At 46.6% G+C, this 26,410-nt stretch overlaps 2 long non-coding RNA genes and 1 gene segment (V, D, J or C); 2 read left to right on the top strand and 1 right to left on the bottom strand.

The window, feature by feature from the left end:
• LOC125687709 (Ig mu chain C region-like) overlaps positions 1-25,835 on the top strand; it is a gene marked incomplete at its 5' end in the record, with an annotated part of 34,011 nt that extends 8,176 nt beyond the window's left edge. Inside the window, 3 exon segments of the C gene segment in view lie at positions 3,170-3,502; positions 23,455-23,582; positions 25,647-25,835. Coding sequence covers positions 3,170-3,502; positions 23,455-23,582; positions 25,647-25,655 — 470 coding nt within the window.
• Positions 7,222-18,321, bottom strand: LOC125687710 (uncharacterized). 13 transcript variants are annotated; one of them, XR_007374349.1, is made up of 5 exons: positions 17,302-18,321; positions 14,494-14,899; positions 13,085-13,490; positions 10,277-10,682; positions 7,222-9,275 (listed from the first exon to the last, which is right to left on the bottom strand). It is a non-coding gene; the product is annotated as an uncharacterized LOC125687710 (long non-coding RNA). The 13 variants fall into 13 exon arrangements; XR_007374351.1 differs by lacking the exon at positions 13,085-13,490 and adding an exon at positions 10,868-11,088 and having other exon boundaries at positions 14,679-14,899; XR_007374346.1 differs by lacking the exon at positions 13,085-13,490 and having other exon boundaries at positions 10,277-10,867.
• Positions 11,465-18,406, top strand: LOC125687712 (uncharacterized). Its single transcript, XR_007374360.1, has 3 exons — positions 11,465-12,444; positions 15,246-16,316; positions 18,315-18,406. It is a non-coding gene; the product is annotated as an uncharacterized LOC125687712 (long non-coding RNA).
• Positions 25,836-26,410: the final 575 nt, after the last annotated feature.

Genomic DNA, 26,410 nt, shown 5'->3' with positions numbered 1-26,410 from the left:
GGGTTGGGGGGGTTTAAGGGGAGAAATGGGGGAGAAATGGGGGGAAATGGGGGATAATGGGGTGGATAATGGGGGATAATGGGGATAATGGGGAGAAATGGGGAGAATTGGGGGGGAAATGGGGAAAAATGGGGGAGAATTGGGGGAAAAATGGGGAGAAATGGGGAGAAAATGGGGAGAAATGGGGGAGAATTGGGGGAGACTGGGGATAATGGGGGAGGAGAGGTTGAAGAAGACGGAGGGTGAGTTGTGTTGTGGTTTAGGAGGGGGATTTGGGGGGGTTGGGGGGGTTTGGGGGGAGAAATGGGGACAAATGGGGGGGAAATGGGGGAGAAATGGGGGAGAAATGGGGGATAATGGGGGAGAATCTGGGGAAGTTGGGGAAAATTGGAGAATTGGGGAAATTGGAGGAGAATTGGGAGAAATTGGGGTAAAATTGGAGGAAATTGGGGAAATTGGAGGAGAATTGGGGGAAATTGGAGGAAACTGATGGAAATCGGAGGAGAATTGGAAGTAATTGGGGGAGAATTGGGAAAAAATGGGGGAGAATTGGGGGAAATTGGGGGAGAATTGGGGGAAAATGGGGAAAACTGATGGAAATCGGAGGAGAATTGGAAGAAATTGGAGGAGAATTGGGGGAGAATTGGGGGAAATTGGAGGAGAATTGGAGGAAAACAGGCAAAAAATGGGGCAGTGAGTTAAAAGCGAGGGATGATTGGGGAAATTGGGGGAAAATGAGCCCAAAATGATGGAAAAGAAGGGGAAAAAAGCAGGAATTCATGCAAGCAACACCTGATAGAACCACAATCACCTCTAAAATTGGAGGAGAATTGGGGAAATTGGAGGAGAATTGGGGTAAATTGGGGAGAATTGGAGGAGAATTGGAGCTGAATTGGGGGAAAATTGGGGAGAATTGGGGGAGAACTGGGGAAATTGGGGGAAATTGGGGGAAATTGGAGGAGAATTGGGGGAAATAGGGGGAAATTGGGGGAAATTGGGGGAAATAGGAGGAAATTGGGGAAAATTGGAGGAGAATGGGGGAAATTGGAGGAGAATTGGGGGAAATTGGAGGAAATTGAAGCAGAATTGGAGGAAATTGGGGGAGAATTGGGGGAAATTGGGGAAAACTGGGGAAGTTGGGGAAAAATGGGGGAGAATTGGGGGAAATTGGAACCAAATTGGGGGAAATTGGGGGAAATTGGGGAAATTGGAGGAGAATTGGGGGAAATTGGAGGAGAACTGGGCGAAGTTGGGGAGAATTGGGGGAAATTGGAGGAAATTGGAGGAGAATTGGAGGAAATTGGGGGAAATTGGGGGAAATTGGGGGAAATAGGAGGAGAATTGGGCAAATTGGAGCAGAATTGGGGGAAATAGGGGGAAATTGGAGGAGAACAGGGGGAAGTTGGGGGAAATTGGGGGAGAGCTGGGGGAAATTGGAGGAAATTGGAGCAGAATTGGAGGAAAATTGGGGGAGAATTGGGGGAAATTGGGGGAAATTGGAGGAAACTGATGGAAATCGGAGGAGAATTGGAAGAAATTGGAGGAGAATTGGGGGGAAATTGGGGAAAATGGGGGAAATTGGAGGAAAATGAGCCAAAAATGATGAAAAAGAAGGGGAAAAGGTCGGAACTCATGCAAGTAACACCTGATAGAACCACAATCACCTCTAAAAACCCTAAAAATCCCCTTTTTCCCCCGAATTTTCCCCAAATTGGGGGAAATTCGAGGATAATTGGGAGAAATGGAGGAAAATGGGGGAAATTGGGGGAAACTGGGGTAAATTGGAGGAGAATTGGGGGAAATTGGGGGAAATTGAAGGAGAATTGGGGGAAAATGGGGAGAATTGGAGGAAATTGGAGTAAATAGGAGGAGAATTGGGGGAAATCGGGGGAAATAGGAGGAAATTGGGGGAAATTGGAACCGAATTGGGGGAACTGGAGGAGAATTGGGGGAAATTGGGGGAAATTGGGGGAAATTGGAGCAGAATTGGAGGAAAATGGGGGAGAATTGGGGGGAAAATGGGGGAAATTGGAGGAAAATGGGGGAAATTGGAGGAAACTGATGGAAATCGGAGGAGAATTGGGGGAAATTGGAGGAAAATGAGCCGAAAATGATGGAAAAGAAGGGGAAAAAGGGGGAACTCACGCAAGCAACACCTGATAGAACCACAATCACCTCTAAAAGCCCTAAAAATCCCCTCTTTCCCCCCAAATCCCAGCTCGAAACGCCCGCCCCCCGAAGGTCTACGTCTTCCCCCTCTATTGGGGTCGATGTGGGAAAGTGGGGGGGAAATGGGAGAAATGGAGGAAAATGGGGGAGAATTGGGGGAGAATTGGGGGAAATTGGAGGAGAATTGGGGAAATTGGAGGAGAATGGGGGAAATTGGAGCAGAATTGTGGGAAATTGTGGGAAATTGGGGGAGAATTGGGGAAAATTGGGGGAAATTGGAGGAGAATTGGGGGAAATTGGGGGAAATTGAAGCAGAATTGGGGGAAGTTGGAGGAGAATTGGGGGAAATTGGAGGAGAATTGGGGGAAATTGGAGGAGAATTGGGGGAAGTTGGGGAGAATTGGAGGAAATTGGGGGAAATTGGAGGAGAATTGGGGGAACGGGAGGAGAATTGGGGGAAATAAGGGGAAATTGGAGGAGAATTGGGCAAATTGGTGCAGAACTGGGGGAAATAGGGGGAAATTGGAGGAGAATTGGGGGAAATTGGAACCAAATTGGGGGAAATTGGGGAGAATTGGGGGAAGTTGGGGAAAATTGGAGGAAAATGGGGGAAATTGGAGCAGAACTGGGGGAAATTGGGGGAAATTGGGGGAAATTGGGGGAAATTGGGGGAAATTGGAGGAGAACTGGGGGAAATTGGGGGAGAATTGGAGGAAACTGATGGAAATCGGAGGAGAATTGGAAGAAATTGGAGAAATTGGAGGAGAATTGGGGGAAATTGGGGGAGAATTGGAACAGAATTGGAGGAAATTGGGGAAAAATGAATGAGAATTGGAGCAGAATTGGGGGAAATTGGTGGAGAATTGGGGGATATTGGGGAAAATGGGGGAAATTGGGGGAAAATGAGCCAAAAATGATGGAAAAGAAGGGGAAAAAAGGGGGAACTCATGCAAGCAACACCTGATAGAACCACAATCCCCTCTTTCCCCCCAAATCCCAGCTCGAAACGCCCGCCCCCCGAAGGTCTACGTCTTCCCCCCCCCTCCGGAACAACTCAATGACCGCCAAAGCCTCAGCATCACCTGCCTGGCCCAAGGCTTCAACCCGCCCCAGTTTTTCATCCGCTGGTTGAGGAACGGGGAGCCGCTGCCCCAAAGCCATTCGTTGACCTCCAGCCCCATGGCGGAGAGGCCCGAAAACGAATCCTATGTGGCCTACAGCGTTTTGAGGGTGGGGGCCGAAGAGTGGGGAGCTGGGAACGTCTACACGTGCGTGGTGGGGCACGAGGCCCTGGAGCTTCAGCTGGTGCAGAAGTCGGTGGATAAGGCTTCGGGTAAAGCCGGGCGCCGTCAATGTGTCCCTGGTTTTGGCCGATTCGGCCTCGGCTTGTTATTAATTAAGGTGTTAATTGTGTTAATTGGGGCTGGGGGGGGGAAATCTGAGAGGTGATTTGATGGGGATGCAATTAAAGCGGCGTTATCCTTTGGGGTCGTTGGTTTCATTTGGGGATCTTGTTCTTAATTATGGGGATTTGGGGTCGGTGTCAACACTGGGAGAGAGTGGGTTCAATCTTCTAATTAGAGGGGTTCAGTTAATTAGGGTCATGAGGGTAATTAGGGCTTAATTGGGATGGATCTGAGAGGGGATTTGATGGGGATTCAATTAAAGCGGCGTTATCCTTTGGGGTCGTTGGTTTCATTTGGGGATCTTCTTAATTATGGGGATATGGGGTCGGTGATTTGGGGTCGGTGTTGATGCTGGGAGAGAGTGGGTTCATTCTTCTAATTAGAGGGGTTCAGTTAATTAGGGTAATGAGGGTAATTAGGGCTTAACTGGGGGGTCTGGGAGGTGATTTGATGGGGATTCAATTAAAGCGGCGTTATCCTTTGGGGTCGTTGGTTTCATTTGGGGATCTTCTTAATTATGGGGATTTGGGGTCGATGTTGACGCTGGGAGAGAGTGGGTTCAATCTTCTAATTAGAGGGGTTCAGTTAATTAGGGTAATGAGGGTAATTAGGGCTTAATTGGGATCTGTTGTGTCATTAAGGACTTGGGGGGATTCGGCGTCATTGGTTTGTTGGGAGGCTTTGGGTTCATCATTGGGGTACCTAGGGTGAGATGCAAATTATGGGGCAGACTGGGGTCATTAGTGTAATTAGAGGGCTTAATTAAGCTGTCATCTTAATTAGGGTCACCTGAGTGATGGTCTTAATGAGAGGGATCGGGGTGATGCCCCTAATTAGAGGAGCTGGGGGTCAGGAACGTAAGGAGAGGGATTTGGGGTCGTTAAGGTAATTAGAGGGGTAAGGCTTGGGGTAAAGGCGGCGCCGTCAATGTGTCCCTGGTTTTGGCCGATTCGGCCCCGGCTTGTTATTAATTAAGGTGTTAATTGTGTTAATTGGGGCTGGGGGGGGAAATAATTAGGGTAATGAGGGTAATTAGGGCTTAATTGGGGGGTCTGGGAGGTGATTTGATGGGGATTAAAGCGGCGTTATCCTTTGGGGTCGTTGGATTCATTTGGGGACCTTCTTAATTATGGGATCTTCTTAATTAGGGGGATTTGGGGTCGGTGTCGACGCTGGGTGAGAGTGGGTTCAATCTCCTAATTAAAGAGGCTGGGTTCATTAGGGTAATGAGGGTAATTAGGGCTTAATTGGGGGGTCTGGGAGGCGATTTGATGGGGATTAAAGCGGCGTTATCCTTTGGGGTCATTGGTTTCATTTGGGGATCTTCTTAATTATGGGATCTTCTTCTTAATTAGGGGGATTTGGGGTCGGTGTCGACGCTGGGAGAGAGTGGGTTCATTATCCTAATTAGAAGGGCTGGGTTCATTAGGGTAATGAGGGTAATTAGGGCTTAATTGGGGCGTCTGAGTGGCGTTATCTTTGGAGGTCCATGGATTCATTTGGGGACCTTCTTAATTATGGGATCTTCTTAATTAGGGGGATTTGGGGTCGGTGTCGATGCTGGGAGAGAGTGGGTTCGTTCTCCTAATTAAAGAGGCTGGGTTCATTAGGGTAATGAGGGTAATTAGGGCTTAATTGGGGTCTGGGAGGTCATTTGATGGGGATTAAAGTGGCGTTATCCTTTGGGGTCGTTGGTTTCATTTAGGGACCTTCTTAATTATGGGATCTTCTTAATTAGGGGGATTTGGGGTCGGTGTCGACACTGGGAGAGAGTGGGTTCATTATCCTAATTAGAAGGGCTGGGTTCATTAGGGTAATGAGGGTAATTAGGGCTTAATTGGAATGGATCTGAGAGGGGATTGGATTAAAGCGGCGTTATCCTTTGGGGTCGTTGGTTTCATTTGGGGACCTTCTTAATTATGGGATCTTCTTAATTAGGGGGATTTGGGGTCGGTGTCGATGCTGGGAGAAAGTGGGTCCAAACTTCTAATTAAAGGGGCTGGGTTCATTAGGGTAATGAGGGTAATTAGGGCTTAATTGGGGGCGTCTGAGCAGCATTGCCTTTCGGGGTCGTTGGTTTCATTTGGGGATCTTCTTAATTATGGGATCTTCTTCTTAATTATGGGGATTTGGGGTCGGTGTTGATGCTGGGAGAGAGTGGGTTCATTCTCCTAATTAGAAGGGCTGGGTTAATTAGGGTAATGAGGGTAATTAGGGCTTAATTGGGGGGTCTGGGAGGGGATTTGATTAAAGCGGCGTTATCCTTTGGGGTTGTTGGTTTCATTTGGGGATCTTCTTAATTATGGGATCTTCTTAATTAGGGGGATTTGGGGTCGGTGTTGATGCTGGGAGAGAGTGGGTTCATTCTTCTAATTAAAGAGGCTGGGTTCATTAGGGTAATGAGGGTAATTAGGGCTTAATTGGGGGGTCTGGAAGGTGATTTGATGGGGATTAAAGCGGCGTTATCCTTTGCGGTCATTGGTTTCATTTGGGGACCTTCTTCTTAATTATGGGATCTTCTTAATTAGGGGGATTTGGGGTCGATGTCGACGCTGGGAGAGAGTGGGTTCATTATCCTAATTAAAGAGGCTCGGTTCGTTAGGGTAATGAGGGTAATTAGGGCTTAATTGGGATGGATCTGAGAGGGGATTTGATTAAAGTGGTGTTGCCTTTTGGGGTCATTGGTTTCATTTGGGGACCTTCTTAATTATGGGATCTTCTTAATTAGGGGGATTTGGGGTCGGTGTCGACACTGGGAGAGAGTGGGTTCATTATCCTAATTAAAGAGGCTGGGTTCATTAGGGTAATGAGGGTAATTAGGGCTTAATTGGAATGGATCTGAGAGGGGATTGGATTAAAGCGGCGTTATCCTTTGGGGTCGTTGGATTCATTTGGGGACCTTCTTAATTATGGGATCTTCTTCTTAATTAGGGGGATTTGGGGTCCGTGTCGATGCTGGGAGAGAGCGGGTTCGTTCTTCTAATTAAAGAGGCTGGGTTCATTAGGGTAATGAGGGTAATTAGGGCTTAATTGGGATGGATCTGAGAGGGGATTGGATTAAAGCAGCGTTATCCTCTGGGGTCGTTGGTTTCATTTGGGGGCCTTCTTCTTAATTATGGGATCTTCTTAATTAGGGGGATTTGGGGTCGGTGTCGATGCTGGGAGAGAGTGGGTTCATTATCCTAATTAGAAGGGCTGGGTTCATTAGGGTAATGAGGGTAATTAGGGCTTAATTGGGATGGATCTGACAGGGGATTGGATTAAAGCGGCGGTATCCTTTGGGGTCGTTGGTTTCATTTGGGGACCTTCTTCATTATGGGATCTTCTTAATTAGGGGGATTTGGGGTCGGTTTCGATGCTGGGAGAGAGTGGGTTCATTCTTCTAATTAAAGAGGCTGGGTTCATTAGGGTAATGAGGGTAATTAGGGCTTAATTGGGGGCGTCTGAGTGGCGTTGCCTTTGGAGGTCCATGGATTCATTTGGGGACCTTCTTAATTATGGGATCTTCTTCTTAATTATGGGGATTTGGGGTCGGTGATTTGGGGTCGGTGTTGATGCTGGGAGAGAGTGGGTTCAATCTTCTAATTAGAGGGGTTCAGTTAATTAGGGTAATGAGGGTAATTAGGGCTTAATTGGGGGGTCTGGGAGGTGATTTGATGGGGATTAAAGCGGCGTTATCCTTTGGGGTCGTTGGTTTCATTTGGGGACCTTCTTAATTATGGGATCTTCTTGTTAATTAGGGGGATTTGGGGTCGGTGTCGACGCTGCGAGAGAGTGGGTTCATTATCCTAATTAAAGAGGCTGGGTTCATTAGGGTAATGAGGGTAATTAGGGCTTAATTGGGGGCGTCTGAGTGGCGTTGCCTTTCGGGGTCCTTGGATTCATTTGGGGACCTTCTTAATTATGGGATCTTCTTCTTAATTAGGGGGATTTGGGGTCGGTGTCGACACTGGGAGAGAGTGGGTTCAATCTTATAATTAGAGCGGCTGGGTTAATTAGGGTAATGAGGGTAATTAGGGCTTAATTGGGGGGTCTGGGAGGTGATTTGATGGGGATTAAAGCGGCGTTATCCTTTGGGGTCGTTGGTTTCATTTGGGGACCTTCTTAATTATGGGATCTTCTTCTTAATTATGGGGATTTGGGGTTGGTGTTGATGCTGGGAGAGAGTGGGTTCAATCTCCTAATTAAAGGGGCTGGGTTAATTAGGGTAATGAGGGTAATTAGGGCTTAATTGGGATGGATCTGAGAGGGGATTGGATTAAAGCGGCGTTGCCTTTCGGGGTCGTTGGTTTCATTTGGGGACCTTCTTAATTATGGGATCTTCTTCTTAATTAGGGGGATTTGGGGTCGGTGTTGATGCTGGGAGAGAGTGGGTTCATTATCCTAATTAAAGAGGCTGGGTTCATTAGGGTAATGAGGGTAATTAGGGCTTAATTGGGATGGATCTGGGAGGGGATTTGATTAAAGCGGCGTTATCCTTTGGGGTCGTTGGTTTCATTTGGGGACCTTCTTAATTATGGGATCTTCTTAATTAGGGGGATTTGTGGTTGGTGTTGATGCTGGGAGAGAGTGGGTTCATTATCCTAATTAAAGAGGCTGGGTTCATTAGGGTAATGAGGGTAATTAGGGCTTAATTGGGGGCATCTGAGTGGCGTTGCCTTTCGGGGTCGTTGGTTTCATTTGGGGACCTTCTTAATTATGGGATCTTCTTAATTAGGGGGATTTGGGGTCGGTGTCGACGCTGGGAGAGAGTGGGTTCATTATCCTAATTAAAGAGGCTGGGTTCATTAGTGTAATGAGGGTAATTACGGCTTAATTGGGGGGGATCTGTGTGGTTACAGATGGCTTGGAGGGATTCGACGTCGTTGGTTTGTTGGGAGGCTTTGGGTTCATCACTGGGGTACGTGGGGTGAGATGCAAATTATGGGGCAGACTGGGGTCATTAGTGTAATTAGAGGGCTTAATTAGGCCTTGATATTAATTAGGGTCATCTGAGTGATGGTCTTAATGAGAGGGATTGGGGTTCACAGGTGGAAATTGGGGAGTTTGGGGTCGTCATCGTCTTAATTGGGAGAGTTTTGGGGTCATGGTTGGGATACTTGGGGTGGATGCAAATAATGGGGTAGATTGGGGTCATTAGTGTAATTAGAGGGCTTAATTAGGCCTTGATATTAATTAGGGTCATCTGAGTGATGGTCTTAATGAGAGGGATTGGGGTGATGCCCCTAATTAGAGGAGCTGGGGGTCAGGAATGTAAGGAGAGGGATTTGGGGTCGTTAAGGTAATTAGAGGGGTAAGGCTTCGGGTAAAGGCGGCGCCGTCAATGTGTCCCTGGTTTTGGCCGATTCGGCCTCGGCTTGTTATTAATTAAGGTGTTAATTGTGTTAATTGGGGCTGGGGGGGGAAATAATTAGGGTAATGAGGGTAATTAGGGCTTAATTGGGGGGTCTGGGAGGTGATTTGATGGGGATTAAAGCGGCGTTATCCTTTGGGGTCGTTGGTTTCATTTGGGGACCTTCTTAATTATGGGATCTTCTTCTTAATTAGGGGGATTTGGGGTCGGTGTTGACGCTGGGAGAGAGTGGGTTCATTATCCTAATTAAAGAGGCTGGGTTCATTAGGGTAATGAGGGTAATTAGGGCTTAATTGGGGGCGTCTGAGCAGCGTTGCCTTTGGGGGTCGTTGGTTTCATTTGGGGACCTTCTTAATTATGGGATCTTCTTAATTAGGGGGATTTGGGGTCGGTGTCGACGCTGGGAGAGAGTGGGTTCTTTATCCTAATTAAAGAGGCTCGGTTCATTAGGGTAATGAGGGTAATTAGGGCTTAATTGGGGGGGATCTGAGAGGGGATTCGATTAAAGCGGCGTTATCCTTTGGGGTCGTTGGTTTCATTTGGGGACCTTCTTAATTATGGGATCTTCTTCTTAATTAGGGGGATTTGGGGTCGGTGTCGATGCTGGGAGAGAGTGGGTTCATTCTCCTAATTAAAGAGGCTGGGTTCATTAGGGTAATGAGGGTAATTAGGGCTTAATTGGGGGGTCTGGGAGGTGATTTGATGGGGATTCAATTAAAGCGGCGTTATCCTTTGGGGTCGTTGGTTTCATTTGGGGATCTTGTTCTTAATTATGGGGATTTGGGGTCGGTGATTTGAGGTCGGTGTTGATGCTGGGAGACAGTGGGTTCAATCTTCTAATTAGAGGGGCTGGGTTCATTAGGGTAATGAGGGTAATTAGGGCTTAATTGGGGGGTCTGAGAGGGGATTTGATGGGGATTCAATTAAAGCGGCGTTATCCTTTGGGGTCGTTGGTTTCATTTGGGGATCTTAATTATGGGGATTTGGGGTCGGTGTTGATTTGGGGTCGGTGTCGACACTGGGAGAGAGTGGGTTCAATCTTCTAATTAGAGGGGCTGGGTTCGTTAGGATAATGAGGGTAATTAGGGCTTAACTGGGGGGTCTGGGAGGCGATTTGATGGGGATTAAAGCGGCGTTATCCTTTGGGGTCGTTGGTTTCATTTGGGGACCTTCTTAATTATGGGGATTTGGGGTCGGTGATTTGGGGTCGGTGTTGATGCTGGGAGAGAGTGGGTTCAATCTTGTAATTAGAGCGGCTGGGTTAATTAGGGTAATGAGGGTAATTAGGGCTTAATTGGGGGCGTCTGAGCAGCGTTCCCTTTTGGGGTCGTTGGCTTCATTTGGGGACCTTCTTAATTATGGGATCTTCTTCTTAATTAGGGGGATTTGGGGTCGGTGTCGATGCTGGGAGAGAGTGGGTTCATTATCCTAATTAGAAGGGCTGGGTTCATTAGGGTAATGAGGGTAATTAGGGCTTAATTGGGGGCGTCTGAGTGGCGTTGCCTATGGGGGTCGTTGGATTCATTTGGGGACCTTCTTAATTATGGGATCTTCTTCTTAATTATGGGGATTTGGGGTCGGTGATTTGGGGTCGGTGTCGACACTGGGAGAGAGTGGGTTCATTCTCCTAATTAGAGGGGCTGGGTTCATTAGGGTAATGAGGGTAATTAGGGCTTAATTGGGGGGTCTGGGAGGTGATTTGATGGGGATTAAAGCGGCGTTATCCTTTGGGGTCGTTGGTTTCATTTGGGGACCTTCTTCTTAATTATGGGATCTTCTTAATTAGGGGGATTTGGGGTTGGTGTTGATGCTGGGAGAGAGTGGGTTCATTCTTCTAATTAAAGAGGCTGGGTTCATTAGGGTAATGAGGGTAATTAGGGCTTAATTGGGGGTGTCTGAGCGGCGTTGCCTTTCGGGGTCGTTGGATTCATTTGGGGACCTTCTTAATTATGGGATCTTCTTCTTAATTATGGGGATTTGGGGTCGGTGATTTGGGGTCAGTGTCAACACTGGGAGAGAGTGGGTTCATTATCCTAATTAGAAGGGCTGGGTTCATTAGGGTAATGAGGTTAATTAGGGCTTAATTGGGGGGTCTGGGAGGTGATTTGATGGGGATTAAAGCGGCGTTATCCTTTGGGGTCGTTGGTTTCATTTGGGGACCTTCTTAATTATGGGATCTTCTTAATTATGGGGATTTGGGGTTGGTGTCGACGATGGGAGAGAGTGGGTTCTTTATCCTAATTAAAGAGGCTCGGTTCATTAGGGTAATGAGGGTAATTAGGGCTTAATTGGGGGGGATCTGACAGGGGATTCGATTAAAGCGGCGTTATCCTTTGGGGTCGTTGGTTTCATTTGGGGACCTTCTTAATTATGGGATCTTCTTCTTAATTAGGGGGATTTGGGGTCGGTGTCGACGCTGGCAGAGAGTGGGTTCATTATCCTAATTAAAGAGGCTCAGTTAATTAGGGTAATGAGGGTAATTAGGGCTTAACTGGGGGGTCTGGGAGGTCATTTGATGGGGATTCGATTAAAGCGGCGTTATCCTTTGGGGTCGTTGGTTTCATTTGGGGATCTTAATTATGGGGATTTGGGGTCGGTGTTGATTTGGGGTCAGTGTCGACACTGGGAAAGACTGGGTTCATTATCCTAATTAAAGAGGCTGGGTTCATTAGTGTAATGAGGGTAATTACGGCTTAATTGGGGGGGATCTGTGTGGTTACAGATGGCTTGGAGGGATTCGACGTCGTTGGTTTGTTGGGAGGCTTTGGGTTCATCATTGGGGTACCTGGGGTGAGATGCAAATTATGGGGCAGACTGGGGTCATTAGTGTAATTAGAGGGCTTAATTAGGCCATCATCTTAATTAGGGTCATCTGAGTGATGGTCTTAATGAGAGGGATTGGGGTTCAAACATTGGGATCAATTGGAAACAGAATTGGGGGAGTTTTGGGGTCATGGTTGAGATACTTGTGGGGGATGCAAATAATGGGGTAGATTGGGGTCATTAGTGTAATTAGAGGGCTTAATTAAGCTGTCATCTTAATTAGGGTCATCTGAGCAATCATCTTAATGAGAGGGATTGGGGTTCATGGGTGGAAATGGGGGAGTTTGGGGTCGTCATCGTCTTAATTGGGAGAGTTTTGGGGTCATGGTTGGGATACTTGGGGTGGAGGTCAATAATGGGGTAGATTGGGGTCATTAGTGTAATTAGAGGGCTTAATTAGGCCTTGATATTAATTAGGGTCATCTGAGTGATGGTCTTAATGAGATGGATCGGGGTGATGCCCCTAATTAGAGGAGCTGGGGCTCAGGAACGTAAGGAGGGGGATTTGGGGTCGTTAAGGTAATTAGAGGGGTAAGGCTTCGGGTAAAGGCGGCGCCGTCAATGTGTCCCTGGTTTTGGCCGATTCGGCCTCGGCTTGTTATTAATTAAGGTGTTAATTGTGTTAATTGGGGCTGGGGGGGGAAATAATTAGGGTAATGAGGGTAATTAGGGCTTAATTGGGGGGTCTGGGAGGTGATTTGATGGGGATTCAATTAAAGCGGCGTTATCCTTTGGGGTCGTTGGTTTCATTTGGGGATCCTGTTCTTAATTATGGGGATTTGGGGTCGGTGTCGACACTGGGAGAGAGTGGGTTCATTCTCCTAATTAAAGAGGCTCGGTTAATTAGGGTAATTATGGTAATTAGGGCTTAATTGGGGGGTCTGGGAGGTGATTTGATGGGGATTAAAGCGGCGTTATCCTTTGGGGTCGTTGGTTTCATTTGGGGACCTTCTTAATTATGGGATCTTCTTCTTAATTAGGGGGATTTGGGGTTGGTGTCGACGCTGGGAGAGAGTGGGTTCATTATCCTAATTAAAGAGGCTGGGTTCATTAGGGTAATGAGGGTAATTAGGGCTTAATTGGGATGGATCTGAGAGGGGATTTGATTAAAGCTGCGTTGCCTTTTGGGGTCATAGGATTCATTTGGGGACCTTCTTAATTATGGGATCTTCTTAATTAGGGGGATTTGGGGTTGGTGTCGACGCTGGGAGAGAGTGGGTTCATTCTCCTAATTAAAGAGGCTGGGTTCATTAGGGTAATGAGGGTAATTAGGGCTTAATTGGGGGCGTCTGAGTGGCGTTGCCTTTGGAGGTCCATGGATTCATTTGGGGACCTTCTTAATTATGGGATCTTCTTCTTAATTAGGGGGATTTGGGGTCGGTGTCGACGCTGGGAGAGAGTGGGTTCATTATCCTAATTAAAGAGGCTGGGTTCATTAGTGTAATGAGGGTAATTAGGGCTTAATTGGGATGGATCTGAGAGGGGATTTGATTAAAGCGGCGTTGCCTTTCGGGGTCGTTGGTTTCATTTGGGGACCTTCTTAATTATGGGATTTTCTTCTTAATTAGGGGGATTTGGGGTCAGTGTCGATGCTGGGAGAGAGTGGGTTCATTATCCTAATTAAAGAGGCTCGGTTAATTAGGGTAATGAGGGTAATTAGGGCTTAATTGGGATGGATCTGGGAGGGGATTTGATTAAAGCGGCGTTATCCTCTGGGGTCGTTGGATTCATTTGGGGACCTTCTTAATTATGGGATCTTCTTAATTAGGGGGATTTGGGGTCGGTGTCGATGCTGGGAGAGAGTGGGTTCATTCTTCTAGTTAAAGAGCCTGGGTTCATTAGGGTAATGAGGGTAATTAGGGCTTAATTGGGGTCTGGGAGGTCATTTGATGGGGATTAAAGCGGCGTTATCCTTTGGGGTCGTTGGTTTCATTTGGGGACCTTCTTAATTATGGGATCTTCTTCTTAATTAGGGGGATTTGGGGTCGGTGTCGATGCTGGGAGAGAGTGGGTTCATTCTCCTAATTAAAGAGGCTGGGTTCATTAGGGTAATGAGGGTAATTAGGGCTTAATTGGGGGGTCTGGGAGGTGATTTGATGGGGATTCAATTAAAGCGGCGTTATCCTTTGGGGTCGTTGGTTTCATTTGGGGATCTTGTTCTTAATTATGGGGATTTGGGGTCGGTGATTTGAGGTCGGTGTTGATGCTGGGAGACAGTGGGTTCAATCTTCTAATTAGAGGGGCTGGGTTCATTAGGGTAATGAGGGTAATTAGGGCTTAATTGGGGGGTCTGAGAGGGGATTTGATGGGGATTCAATTAAAGCGGCGTTATCCTTTGGGGTCGTTGGTTTCATTTGGGGATCTTAATTATGGGGATTTGGGGTCGGTGTTGATTTGGGGTCGGTGTCGACACTGGGAGAGAGTGGGTTCAATCTTCTAATTAGAGGGGCTGGGTTCGTTAGGATAATGAGGGTAATTAGGGCTTAACTGGGGGGTCTGGGAGGCGATTTGATGGGGATTAAAGCGGCGTTATCCTTTGGGGTCGTTGGTTTCATTTGGGGACCTTCTTAATTATGGGGATTTGGGGTCGGTGATTTGGGGTCGGTGTTGATGCTGGGAGAGAGTGGGTTCAATCTTGTAATTAGAGCGGCTGGGTTAATTAGGGTAATGAGGGTAATTAGGGCTTAATTGGGGGCGTCTGAGCAGCGTTCCCTTTTGGGGTCGTTGGCTTCATTTGGGGACCTTCTTAATTATGGGATCTTCTTCTTAATTAGGGGGATTTGGGGTCGGTGTCGATGCTGGGAGAGAGTGGGTTCATTATCCTAATTAGAAGGGCTGGGTTCATTAGGGTAATGAGGGTAATTAGGGCTTAATTGGGGGCGTCTGAGTGGCGTTGCCTATGGGGGTCGTTGGATTCATTTGGGGACCTTCTTAATTATGGGATCTTCTTCTTAATTATGGGGATTTGGGGTCGGTGATTTGGGGTCGGTGTCGACACTGGGAGAGAGTGGGTTCATTCTCCTAATTAGAGGGGCTGGGTTCATTAGGGTAATGAGGGTAATTAGGGCTTAATTGGGGGGTCTGGGAGGTGATTTGATGGGGATTAAAGCGGCGTTATCCTTTGGGGTCGTTGGTTTCATTTGGGGACCTTCTTCTTAATTATGGGATCTTCTTAATTAGGGGGATTTGGGGTTGGTGTTGATGCTGGGAGAGAGTGGGTTCATTCTTCTAATTAAAGAGGCTGGGTTCATTAGGGTAATGAGGGTAATTAGGGCTTAATTGGGGGTGTCTGAGCGGCGTTGCCTTTCGGGGTCGTTGGATTCATTTGGGGACCTTCTTAATTATGGGATCTTCTTCTTAATTATGGGGATTTGGGGTCGGTGATTTGGGGTCAGTGTCAACACTGGGAGAGAGTGGGTTCATTATCCTAATTAGAAGGGCTGGGTTCATTAGGGTAATGAGGTTAATTAGGGCTTAATTGGGGGGTCTGGGAGGTGATTTGATGGGGATTAAAGCGGCGTTATCCTTTGGGGTCGTTGGTTTCATTTGGGGACCTTCTTAATTATGGGATCTTCTTAATTATGGGGATTTGGGGTTGGTGTCGACGATGGGAGAGAGTGGGTTCTTTATCCTAATTAAAGAGGCTCGGTTCATTAGGGTAATGAGGGTAATTAGGGCTTAATTGGGGGGGATCTGACAGGGGATTCGATTAAAGCGGCGTTATCCTTTGGGGTCGTTGGTTTCATTTGGGGACCTTCTTAATTATGGGATCTTCTTCTTAATTAGGGGGATTTGGGGTCGGTGTCGACGCTGGCAGAGAGTGGGTTCATTATCCTAATTAAAGAGGCTCAGTTAATTAGGGTAATGAGGGTAATTAGGGCTTAACTGGGGGGTCTGGGAGGTCATTTGATGGGGATTCGATTAAAGCGGCGTTATCCTTTGGGGTCGTTGGTTTCATTTGGGGATCTTAATTATGGGGATTTGGGGTCGGTGTTGATTTGGGGTCAGTGTCGACACTGGGAAAGACTGGGTTCATTATCCTAATTAAAGAGGCTGGGTTCATTAGTGTAATGAGGGTAATTACGGCTTAATTGGGGGGGATCTGTGTGGTTACAGATGGCTTGGAGGGATTCGACGTCGTTGGTTTGTTGGGAGGCTTTGGGTTCATCATTGGGGTACCTGGGGTGAGATGCAAATTATGGGGCAGACTGGGGTCATTAGTGTAATTAGAGGGCTTAATTAGGCCATCATCTTAATTAGGGTCATCTGAGTGATGGTCTTAATGAGAGGGATTGGGGTTCAAACATTGGGATCAATTGGAAACAGAATTGGGGGAGTTTTGGGGTCATGGTTGAGATACTTGTGGGGGATGCAAATAATGGGGTAGATTGGGGTCATTAGTGTAATTAGAGGGCTTAATTAAGCTGTCATCTTAATTAGGGTCATCTGAGCAATCATCTTAATGAGAGGGATTGGGGTTCATGGGTGGAAATGGGGGAGTTTGGGGTCGTCATCGTCTTAATTGGGAGAGTTTTGGGGTCATGGTTGGGATACTTGGGGTGGAGGTCAATAATGGGGTAGATTGGGGTCATTAGTGTAATTAGAGGGCTTAATTAGGCCTTGATATTAATTAGGGTCATCTGAGTGATGGTCTTAATGAGATGGATCGGGGTGATGCCCCTAATTAGAGGAGCTGGGGCTCAGGAACGTAAGGAGGGGGATTTGGGGTCGTTAAGGTAATTAGAGGGGTAAGGCTTCGGGTAAAGGCGGCGCCGTCAATGTGTCCCTGGTTTTGGCCGATTCGGCCTCGGCTTGTTATTAATTAAGGTGTTAATTGTGTTAATTGGGGCTGGGGGGGGAAATAATTAGGGTAATGAGGGTAATTAGGGCTTAATTGGGGGGTCTGGGAGGTGATTTGATGGGGATTCAATTAAAGCGGCGTTATCCTTTGGGGTCGTTGGTTTCATTTGGGGATCCTGTTCTTAATTATGGGGATTTGGGGTCGGTGTCGACACTGGGAGAGAGTGGGTTCATTCTCCTAATTAAAGAGGCTCGGTTAATTAGGGTAATTATGGTAATTAGGGCTTAATTGGGGGGTCTGGGAGGTGATTTGATGGGGATTAAAGCGGCGTTATCCTTTGGGGTCGTTGGTTTCATTTGGGGACCTTCTTAATTATGGGATCTTCTTCTTAATTAGGGGGATTTGGGGTTGGTGTCGACGCTGGGAGAGAGTGGGTTCATTATCCTAATTAAAGAGGCTGGGTTCATTAGGGTAATGAGGGTAATTAGGGCTTAATTGGGATGGATCTGAGAGGGGATTTGATTAAAGCTGCGTTGCCTTTTGGGGTCATAGGATTCATTTGGGGACCTTCTTAATTATGGGATCTTCTTAATTAGGGGGATTTGGGGTTGGTGTCGACGCTGGGAGAGAGTGGGTTCATTCTCCTAATTAAAGAGGCTGGGTTCATTAGGGTAATGAGGGTAATTAGGGCTTAATTGGGGGCGTCTGAGTGGCGTTGCCTTTGGAGGTCCATGGATTCATTTGGGGACCTTCTTAATTATGGGATCTTCTTCTTAATTAGGGGGATTTGGGGTCGGTGTCGACGCTGGGAGAGAGTGGGTTCATTATCCTAATTAAAGAGGCTGGGTTCATTAGTGTAATGAGGGTAATTAGGGCTTAATTGGGATGGATCTGAGAGGGGATTTGATTAAAGCGGCGTTGCCTTTCGGGGTCGTTGGTTTCATTTGGGGACCTTCTTAATTATGGGATTTTCTTCTTAATTAGGGGGATTTGGGGTCAGTGTCGATGCTGGGAGAGAGTGGGTTCATTATCCTAATTAAAGAGGCTCGGTTAATTAGGGTAATGAGGGTAATTAGGGCTTAATTGGGATGGATCTGGGAGGGGATTTGATTAAAGCGGCGTTATCCTCTGGGGTCGTTGGATTCATTTGGGGACCTTCTTAATTATGGGATCTTCTTAATTAGGGGGATTTGGGGTCGGTGTCGATGCTGGGAGAGAGTGGGTTCATTCTTCTAGTTAAAGAGCCTGGGTTCATTAGGGTAATGAGGGTAATTAGGGCTTAATTGGGGTCTGGGAGGTCATTTGATGGGGATTAAAGCGGCGTTATCCTTTGGGGTCGTTGGTTTCATTTGGGGATCTTCTTAATTAGGGGGATTTGGGGTCGGTGTTGATGCTGGGAGAGAGTGGGTTCATTCTCCTAATTAAGGAGGCTCGGTTAATTAGGGTAATGAGGGTAATTACGGCTTAATTGGGGGGGATCTGTGTGGTCACAGATGGCTTGGAGGGATTCGACGTCGTTGGTTTGTTGGGAGGCTTTGGGTTCATCATTGGGATACTTGGGGTGGGATGCAAATTATGGGGCAGATTGGGGTCATTAGTGTAATTACAGGGCTTAATTAAGCCGTCATCTTAATTAGGGTCATCTGAGCGATCGTCTTAATGAGAGGGATTGGGGTTCATGGGTGGAAATGGGGGAGTTTGGGGTCGTCATCGTCTTAATTGGGAGAGTTTTGGGGTGATGGTTGGGATACTTGGGGTGGAGGTCAATAATGGGGTAGATTGGGGTCATTAGTGTAATTAGAGGGCTTAATTAGGCCTTGATCTTAATTAGGGTCATCTGAGTCACCGCCTTAATTAGATTAATTGGGGTTCAAGAATTGGGATCAATTGGAAAGAGAATTGGGAGAGTTTTGGGGTGATGGTTGGGATACTTGGGGGGGATGCAAATAATGGGGTAGATTGGGGTCATTAGTGTCATTAGAGGGCTTAATTAGGCCTTGATCTTAATTAGGGTCATCTGAGTCACCGCCTTAATTAGATTAATTGGGGTTCAAGAATTGGGATCAATTGGAAAGAGAATTGGGGGAGTTTTGGGGTGATGGTTGGGATACTTGGGGTGGATGCAAATAATGGGGCAGATTGGGGTCATTAGTGTAATTAGAGGGCTTAATTAAGCCGTCATCTTAATTAGGGTCATCTGAGTCACCGCCTTAATTAGATTAATTGGGGTTCAAGAATTGGGATCAATTGGAAAGAGAATTGGGAGAGTTTTGGGGTCATGGTTGAGATACTTGGGGGGGATGCAAATAATGGGGTAGATTGGGGTCATTAGTGTCATTAGAGGGCTTAATTAGGCCTTGATCTTAATTAGGGTCATCTGAGTCACAGCCTTAATTAGATTAATTGGGGTTCAAGAATTGGGATCAATTGGAAAGAGAATTGGGAGAGTTTTGGGGTCATGGTTGGGATACTTGGGGTGGATGCAAATAATGGGGCAGATTGGGGTCATTAGTGTAATTAGAGGGCTTAATTAAGCTGTCATCTTAATTAGGGTCATCTGAGCAATCGTCTTAATGAGAGGGATTGGGGTTCATGGGTGGAAATGGGGGAGTTTGGGGTCGTCATCGTCTTAATAGGGAGAGTTTTGGGGTCACCATTGGGATACTTGGGGTGGATGCAAATAATGGGGTAGCTTGGGGTCATTAGTGTAATTAGAGGGCTTAATTAGGCCTTGGTATTAATTAGGGTCATCTGAGTCACAGCCTTAATTAGATTAATTGGTGTTCAAGAATTGGGATCAATTGGAAAGAGAATTGGGAGAGTTTTGGGGTCATGGTTGGGATACTTGGGGTGGAGGTCAATAATGGGGTAGATTGGGGTCATTAGTGTAATTAGAGGGCTTAATTAAGCCGTCATCTTAATTAGGGTCATCTGAGCGATCGTCTTAATGAGAGGGATTGGGGTTCATGTGTGGAAATGGGGGAATTTGGGGTCGTCATCGTCTTAATTGTGAGAGTTTTGGGGTCATGGTTGGGATACTTGGGGTGGAGGTCAATAATGGGGTAGATTGGGGTCATTAGTGTAATTAGAGGGCTTAATTAGGCCTTGATCTTAATTAGGGTCATCTGAGTCACCGCCTTAATTAGATTAATTGGGGTTCAAGAATTGGGATCAATTGGAAAGAGAATTGGGAGAGTTTTGGGGTGATGGTTGGGATACTTGGGGTGGAGGTCAATAATGGGGCAGATTGGGGTCATTAGTGTAATTAGAGGGCTTAATTAGGCCTTGATCTTAATTAGGGTCATCTGAGTCATGGTCTTAATGAGAGGGATTGGGGTTCATGGGTGGAAATGGGGGAGTTTGGGGTCGTCGTTGTCTTAATTGGGAGAGTTTTGGGGTCATGGTTGGGATACTTGGGGTGGATGCAAATAATGGGGTAGATTGGGGTCATTAGTGTAATTAGAGGGCTTAATTAGGCCATCATCTAAATTAGTGTCATCTGAGTCACCGCCTTAATTAGATTAATTGGGGTTCAAGAATTGGGATCAATTGGAAAGAGAATTGGGAGAGTTTTGGGGTCATGGTTGGGATACTTGGGGTGGGATGCAAATTATGGGGTAGATTGTGGTTATTAGTGTAATTAGAGGGCTTAATTAGGCCTTGATCTTAATTAGGGTCATCTGAGTGATGGTCTTAATGAGAGGGATTGGGGTTCAAGGGTTGAAATGGGGGAGTTTGGGGTCGTCAACGTCTTAATTGGGAGAGTTTTGGGGTGATGGTTGGGATACTTGGGGTGGAGGTCAATAATGGGGTAGATTGGGGTCATTAGTGTAATTAGAGGGCTTAATTAAGCCGTCATCTTAATTAGGGTCATCTGAGCAATCATCTTAATGAGAGGGATTGGGGTTCATGGGTGGAAATGGGGGAGTTTGGGGTCGTCATCTTAATTAGGAGAAGTGGGGTGGGGGTTGTGGTTTGGAGATTTGGGTTCATCAGTGTAATTAGAGCTCTTAATTGGGTCATTGTCTTAATTAGGATGATCTGAGTCATCGTCTTAATGAGAGGGTTTGGGGTCCAGAGGTTTAATTGGGATCGATTGGTCTTAATTGCAATTAAAAGCATTCGGGGTCATCGTTAACATAGGGAGAGTTTGAGTCAATGGCAGTGCTGAAAGAGGTTCGGTCGTTAATTAATTGGGGTTAATTAGGCCCTGAGTTTAATTAGAAGGGTTTGGGTCATCGTCTTAATTAGATGAGATGGGGTTCAGGGTTTAATTAGAGGAATTTGGGGTCATTATCTTAATTAGGAGGAGTGCGGCGGCGGTGAGATTTGGGGTCATGAATGTAATTAGAGCCATTAATTGGGCCGTCGTCTTAATTAGCATCGCCTGAGTCATTATCTTAATTAGGGGGATTGGGGTTCAAAGGTTTAATAGGAAAAATGGCCGTTTTTCACCCCCAGAATCCCCCATTTTTTACCCAGAATCCCCCATTTCCCCCCTTCAATCAAAAATGACCATTTTCACCCCCCAAAATGACCCAAAATCGCCCAAATTTGACCCAAATCCGCTTCATTTTTGGGCCAGATCTCCTGGATTCCGCAATGGAAACCAAAGGAACCAATGACCCCATTTTCTACCCCCAAAATCCCCCATTTTCACCCCAAAATCCCCCCCAAAATCCCCCATTTCCCCCCTTCAATCAAAAACGACCATTTTCACCCCCAAAATGACCCAAAATCGCCCAAATTTGATCCAAATCCGCTTCATTTTTGGGCCAGATCTCCTGGATTCCACACTGGAACCTAAAGGGACTTCAGCCCTCATTTTCACCCCCAAAATCCCCCTTTTTAACCCAAAATCCCCCCCAAAATCCCCAATTTCCCCCCTTCAATCAAAAACGACCATTTTCACCCCCCAAAATGACCCAAAATCGCCCAAATTTGACCCAAATCCGCTTCATTTTTGGGCCAGATCTCCTGGATTCCGCACTGGAAACCAAAGAAAGCAATGACTCCCATTTTCACCCCCCAAAATCCCCCATTTTCACCCCAAAATCCCCCCCAAAATCCCCCATTTCCCCCCTTCAATCAAAAACGACCATTTTCACCCCCCAAAATGACCCAAAATCGCCCAAATTTGACCCAAATCCGCTTCATTTTTGGGCCAGATCTCCTGGATTCCACACTGGAAGCGTCAATGATCTTCAACTCCCATTTTCACCCCAAAATCCCCCTCAAATGCCCCCAAAATCCCCCCAAAATCCCCCATTTCCCCCCTTCAATCAAAAACGACCATTTTCACCCCCAAAATGACCCAAAATCACCCAAATTTGACCCAAATCCGCTTCATTTTTGGGCCAGATCTCCTGGATTCCACACTGGAAGCCTCAATGAACTTCAACTCCCATTTTCACCCTAAAATCCCCCCCAAATGCCCCCAAAATCCCCCCCAAAATCCCCCATTTCCCCCCTTCAATCAAAAACGACCATTTTCACCCCCAAAATGACCCAAAATCGCCCAAATTTGACCCAAATCCGCTTCATTTTTGGGCCAGATCTCCTGGATTCCGCACTGGAAACCAAAGGAAGCAATGACCCTATTTTCTACCCCCAAAATCCCCCATTTTCACCCCAAAATCCCCCCAAAATCCCCCATTTCCCCCCCTTCAATCAAAAATGACCATTTTCACCCCCCAAAATGACCCAAAATCGCCCAAATTTGACCCAAATCCGCTTCATTTTTGGGCCAGATCTCCTGGATTCCACACTGGAAGCAGATGGAAGCATCGACTCCCATTTTCACTCCCAAAATCCCTCATTTTCACCCCAAAATCCCCCCAAAATCCCCCATTTCCCCCCTTCAATCAAAAATGACCATTTTCGCCCCCAAAATGACCCAAAATCGCCCAAATTTGACCCAAATCCGCTTCATTTTTGGGCCAGATCTCCTGGATTCCACACTGGAAGCCTCAGTGATCTTCAACTCCCATTTTCACCCCAAAATCCCCCCCAAATGCCCCCAAAATGCCCCCAAAATCCCCCCATTTCCCCCCTTCAATCAAAAACGACCATTTTCACCCCCCAAATGACCCAAAATTGCCCAAATTTGACCCAAATCCGCTTCATTTTTGGGCCAGATCTCCTGGATTCCACACTGGAAGCCTCAATGATCTTCAACTCCCATTTTCACCCCAAAATCCCCCTCAAATGCCCCCAAAATCCCCCCCAAAAGCCCCCATTTCCCCCCTTCAATCAAAAACGACCATTTTCACCCCCCAAAATGACCCAAAATCGCCCAAATTTGACCCAAATCCGCTTCATTTTTGGGCCAGATCTCCTGGATTCCGCACTGGAACCTAAAGGGACTTCAGCCCTCATTTTCACCCCCAAAATCCCTCATTTTAACCCAAAATCCCCCCCAAAATCCCCCATTCCCCCCTTCAATCAAAAACGACCATTTTCACCCCCCAAAATGACCCAAAATCGCCCAAATTTGACCCAAATCCGCTTCATTTTTGGGCCAGATCTCCTGGATTCCACACTGGAAGCCTCAATGAAATTTAACCCAAATTTTCACCCCCAAAATCCCCCATTTTCACCCCAAAATCCCCCATTTCCCCCCTTCAATCAAAAACGACCATTTTCACCCCCCAAAATGACCCAAAATCGCCCAAATTTGACCCAAATCCGCTTCATTTTTGGGCCAGATCTCCTGGATTCCGCACTGGAACCTATAGGGACTTCAACCCCCATTTTTAACCCCCAAAATCCCCCATTTTCACCCCCAAAAATCCCCCCCAAAATCCCCCATTCTCCCCTTCAATCAAAAACGACCATTTTCACCCCCAAAATGACCCAAAATCGCCCAAATTTGACCCAAAACCACTTCATTTTTGGGCCAGATCTCCTGGATTCAGCGCTGGAAGCGGAGGAGGACGACGACGTCCGCAACCTTTGGGCCACGGCCTCCACCTTCATCGTCCTCTTCATCCTCAGCCTCTTCTACAGCGCCACCGTCACCCTCATCAAGGTACCAACATTTTTTGGGGCAAAAAAACCCAATTTGGGGCAAAAAATGCCCCAAAATCGCCAATTTTCACCCCCCAAATCCTCCCCCCAAAATCCCTATTTTTGACCCAAAATCCCCATTTTTACTAAAAATCGCTATTTTTTTACCCAAAATCCCCATTTTTTCCACCCCCAAAATCCCCATTTTCCCCCAAATTTCCCCCATTTCCCCCCAAAATCCCACCCAAAATCCCCATTTTTACCCAAAATCCCCCATTTTCCCCCCCAAAATCCCCATTTCCCCCCATTTTCACCCAAAATCCCCCATTTTTCCCCCAAAATCCCCACTTTTCCTCCCCAAATTTCCCCATTTCCCCCCAAAATCCCCCCCAAAATCCCCATTTTTGACCCCAAATCCCCCTTTTTCCACCCAAATCCCCACTTTTCCTCCCAAATTTCCCCATTTTCCCCCAAATTTCCCCCATTTCCCCCCCGAAATCCCCCCCAAAATCCCCATTTTGACCCAAAATCCCCATTTTTACCCCCCAAATCCCCATTTTTACCCAAATTTCCCCATTTTTCCCCCCATTTTCCCCCATTTTCCCCCAAATTTCCCCATTTTCCCATTAAATCCCCCCCCAAAATCCCCATTTTTGACCCAAAATCCCCATATTTTCCCAAAATCCCCCTTTTTTTCCCCCAAATCCCCATTTCCCCCCAAAACCCCCCCCAAAATCCCCATTTTTTTACCCAAAATCCCCCATTTTTCCACCCCCAAAAAACCCATTTTCCCCCAAATTTCCCCATTTTCCCCCAAATTCCCCCATTTTCCCCCCCAAATCCCCCCCCCAAATCCCCATTTTTGACCCAAAATCCCCATTTTTTGCCCCCAAAATCCCCATTTTTGACCCAAAATCCCCATTTTTGACCCAAAATCCCCATTTTTACCCCAAATTTCCCCATTTTTCCCCCAAATTCCCCCATTTTCCCCCAAAATCCCACCCCAAAAATCCCATTTTTAACCCAAAATCCCCATTTTTGCACCCAAAATCCCAATAATTACCAAAAAATCCCCATTTTTACCCCCATTTCCCCCCATTTTTACCCAAAATCCCCCTTTTTCCCCCAAATCCCCACTTTTCCTCCCCAAATTTCCCCATTTTCCCCCAAAATCCCACCCAAAAATCCCCATTTTGACCCAAAATCCCCATTTTTACCCCCAAAATCCCAATTCTTACCCAAATTCCCCCATTTCCCCCCCCCAAATCCCATTTCCCCCCATTTTTACCCAAAATCCCCCTTTTTTCCCCCAAATCCCCACTCCAAAATCCCCATTTTTGACCCAAAATCCCCCTTTTTACCCCAAATTCCCCCATTTTCCCCCAAAATCCCACCCCAAAATCCCTATTTTTGACCCAAAATCCCCATTTTTCACCCCAAAATCCCCATTTTTATCCCCAAAATCCCCATTTTCCCCCATTTTTACCCAAAATCCCCCATTTTCCCCCCAAATCCCCACCCCAAAATCCCCATTTTTGACCCCAAATCTCCATTTTTATCCCCAAAATCCCAATTATTACCCAAAATCCCCATTTTTCCTCCCCAGATTTCCCCATTTCCCCCCAAATTTCCCCATTTCCCCTCATTTCCCCCCAAAAATCCCCATTTTTGACCCCAAATCCCCATTTTTATTAAAAATCGCTATTTTTACCCAAAATCCCAATTTTTACCCCAAATCCCCACTTTTCCTCCCCAAATCTCCCCATTTCCCCCCATTTTCCCCCAAATTCCCCCATTTTCCCCCCAAAATCCCCATTTCCCCCCCATTTTTACCCAAAATCCCCCTTTTTTTCCCCCAAATCCCCACTTTTCCTCCCCAAATTTCCCCATTTCCCCCCAAAATCCCCCCCAAAATCCCCATTTTTACCCCCAAAATCCCAATTCTTACCCAAATTCCCCCATTTTCCCCCCCAAAATCCCCATTTCCCCCCCATTTTTACCCAAAATCCCCCTTTTTCCCCCCAAATCCCCCTCTAATTTCTAATTTCTCCTCTAATTTCCCCCCTTTTTCTTTTCCCAATTCCAGGTGAAATGACCCCAAATTTCGGAGCCGATTTTCGCCGCCTCCCGACGTCGCCTCAAACATCCCCAAAATTCCCCAATTTTGGGGTTTCTCACCCCAAAAAAGGCTGTAAATATTTCGTCCTCCAAACCCAACGATTTCACCCCAAAATCCGCGCGGTTTTCGTCCAATAAATCTCTCCTTTTTTTTTTTAATATATTTTTTTTGAGGTGTTTTCTGGCTTTTTGGCCATTTCGGAACATTCTGACCCCAAAATCCCCATTTTTTAACCTCAAATTCCTCATTTTCCCCCCAAATTCCCCATTTTCTCACCCAAAATCCCATTTTTAACCCCAAAATCCCATTTTTTAACCCCAAATTCCCCATTTTTTGCCCCAAAATCCCAATTTTCCCCCCCAAAATCCCCATTTTTGCCCCAAAATCCCATTTTTCCACCCCAAAATTCCCCATTTTTCCCCCAAATCCCCACTTTTTCCCCCAAATCCCCAATTTTCCCCCCCAAATTCCCCATTTTTTCCCCAAATTCCCATTTTTTTCCTGCAAAATTCCTCATTTTCCCCCCAAATTCCCCATTTTTCCCCCCAAAATCCCCATTTTTGCCCCAAATTCCCATTTTTCCACCCCAAAATTCCCCTATTCTTCTCCAAATTCCCCCTTTTTTTCCCCCCAAAATCCCCATTTTTAACAAAAATCCCCATTTTTTGCCCCAAAATCCCAATGCTTCCCCCCAAATTCCCCGTTTTCCCCCCCAAAATCCCCAATTTTTT

This window comes from Lagopus muta, unplaced genomic scaffold (genome assembly GCF_023343835.1).
Source record: "Lagopus muta isolate bLagMut1 unplaced genomic scaffold, bLagMut1 primary scaffold_166, whole genome shotgun sequence".
Taxonomy (NCBI): Eukaryota; Metazoa; Chordata; class Aves; order Galliformes; family Phasianidae; genus Lagopus; species Lagopus muta.
Note: the sequence above shows the minus strand (reverse complement) of the source record. Positions and strands in the feature narration are given on the sequence as shown.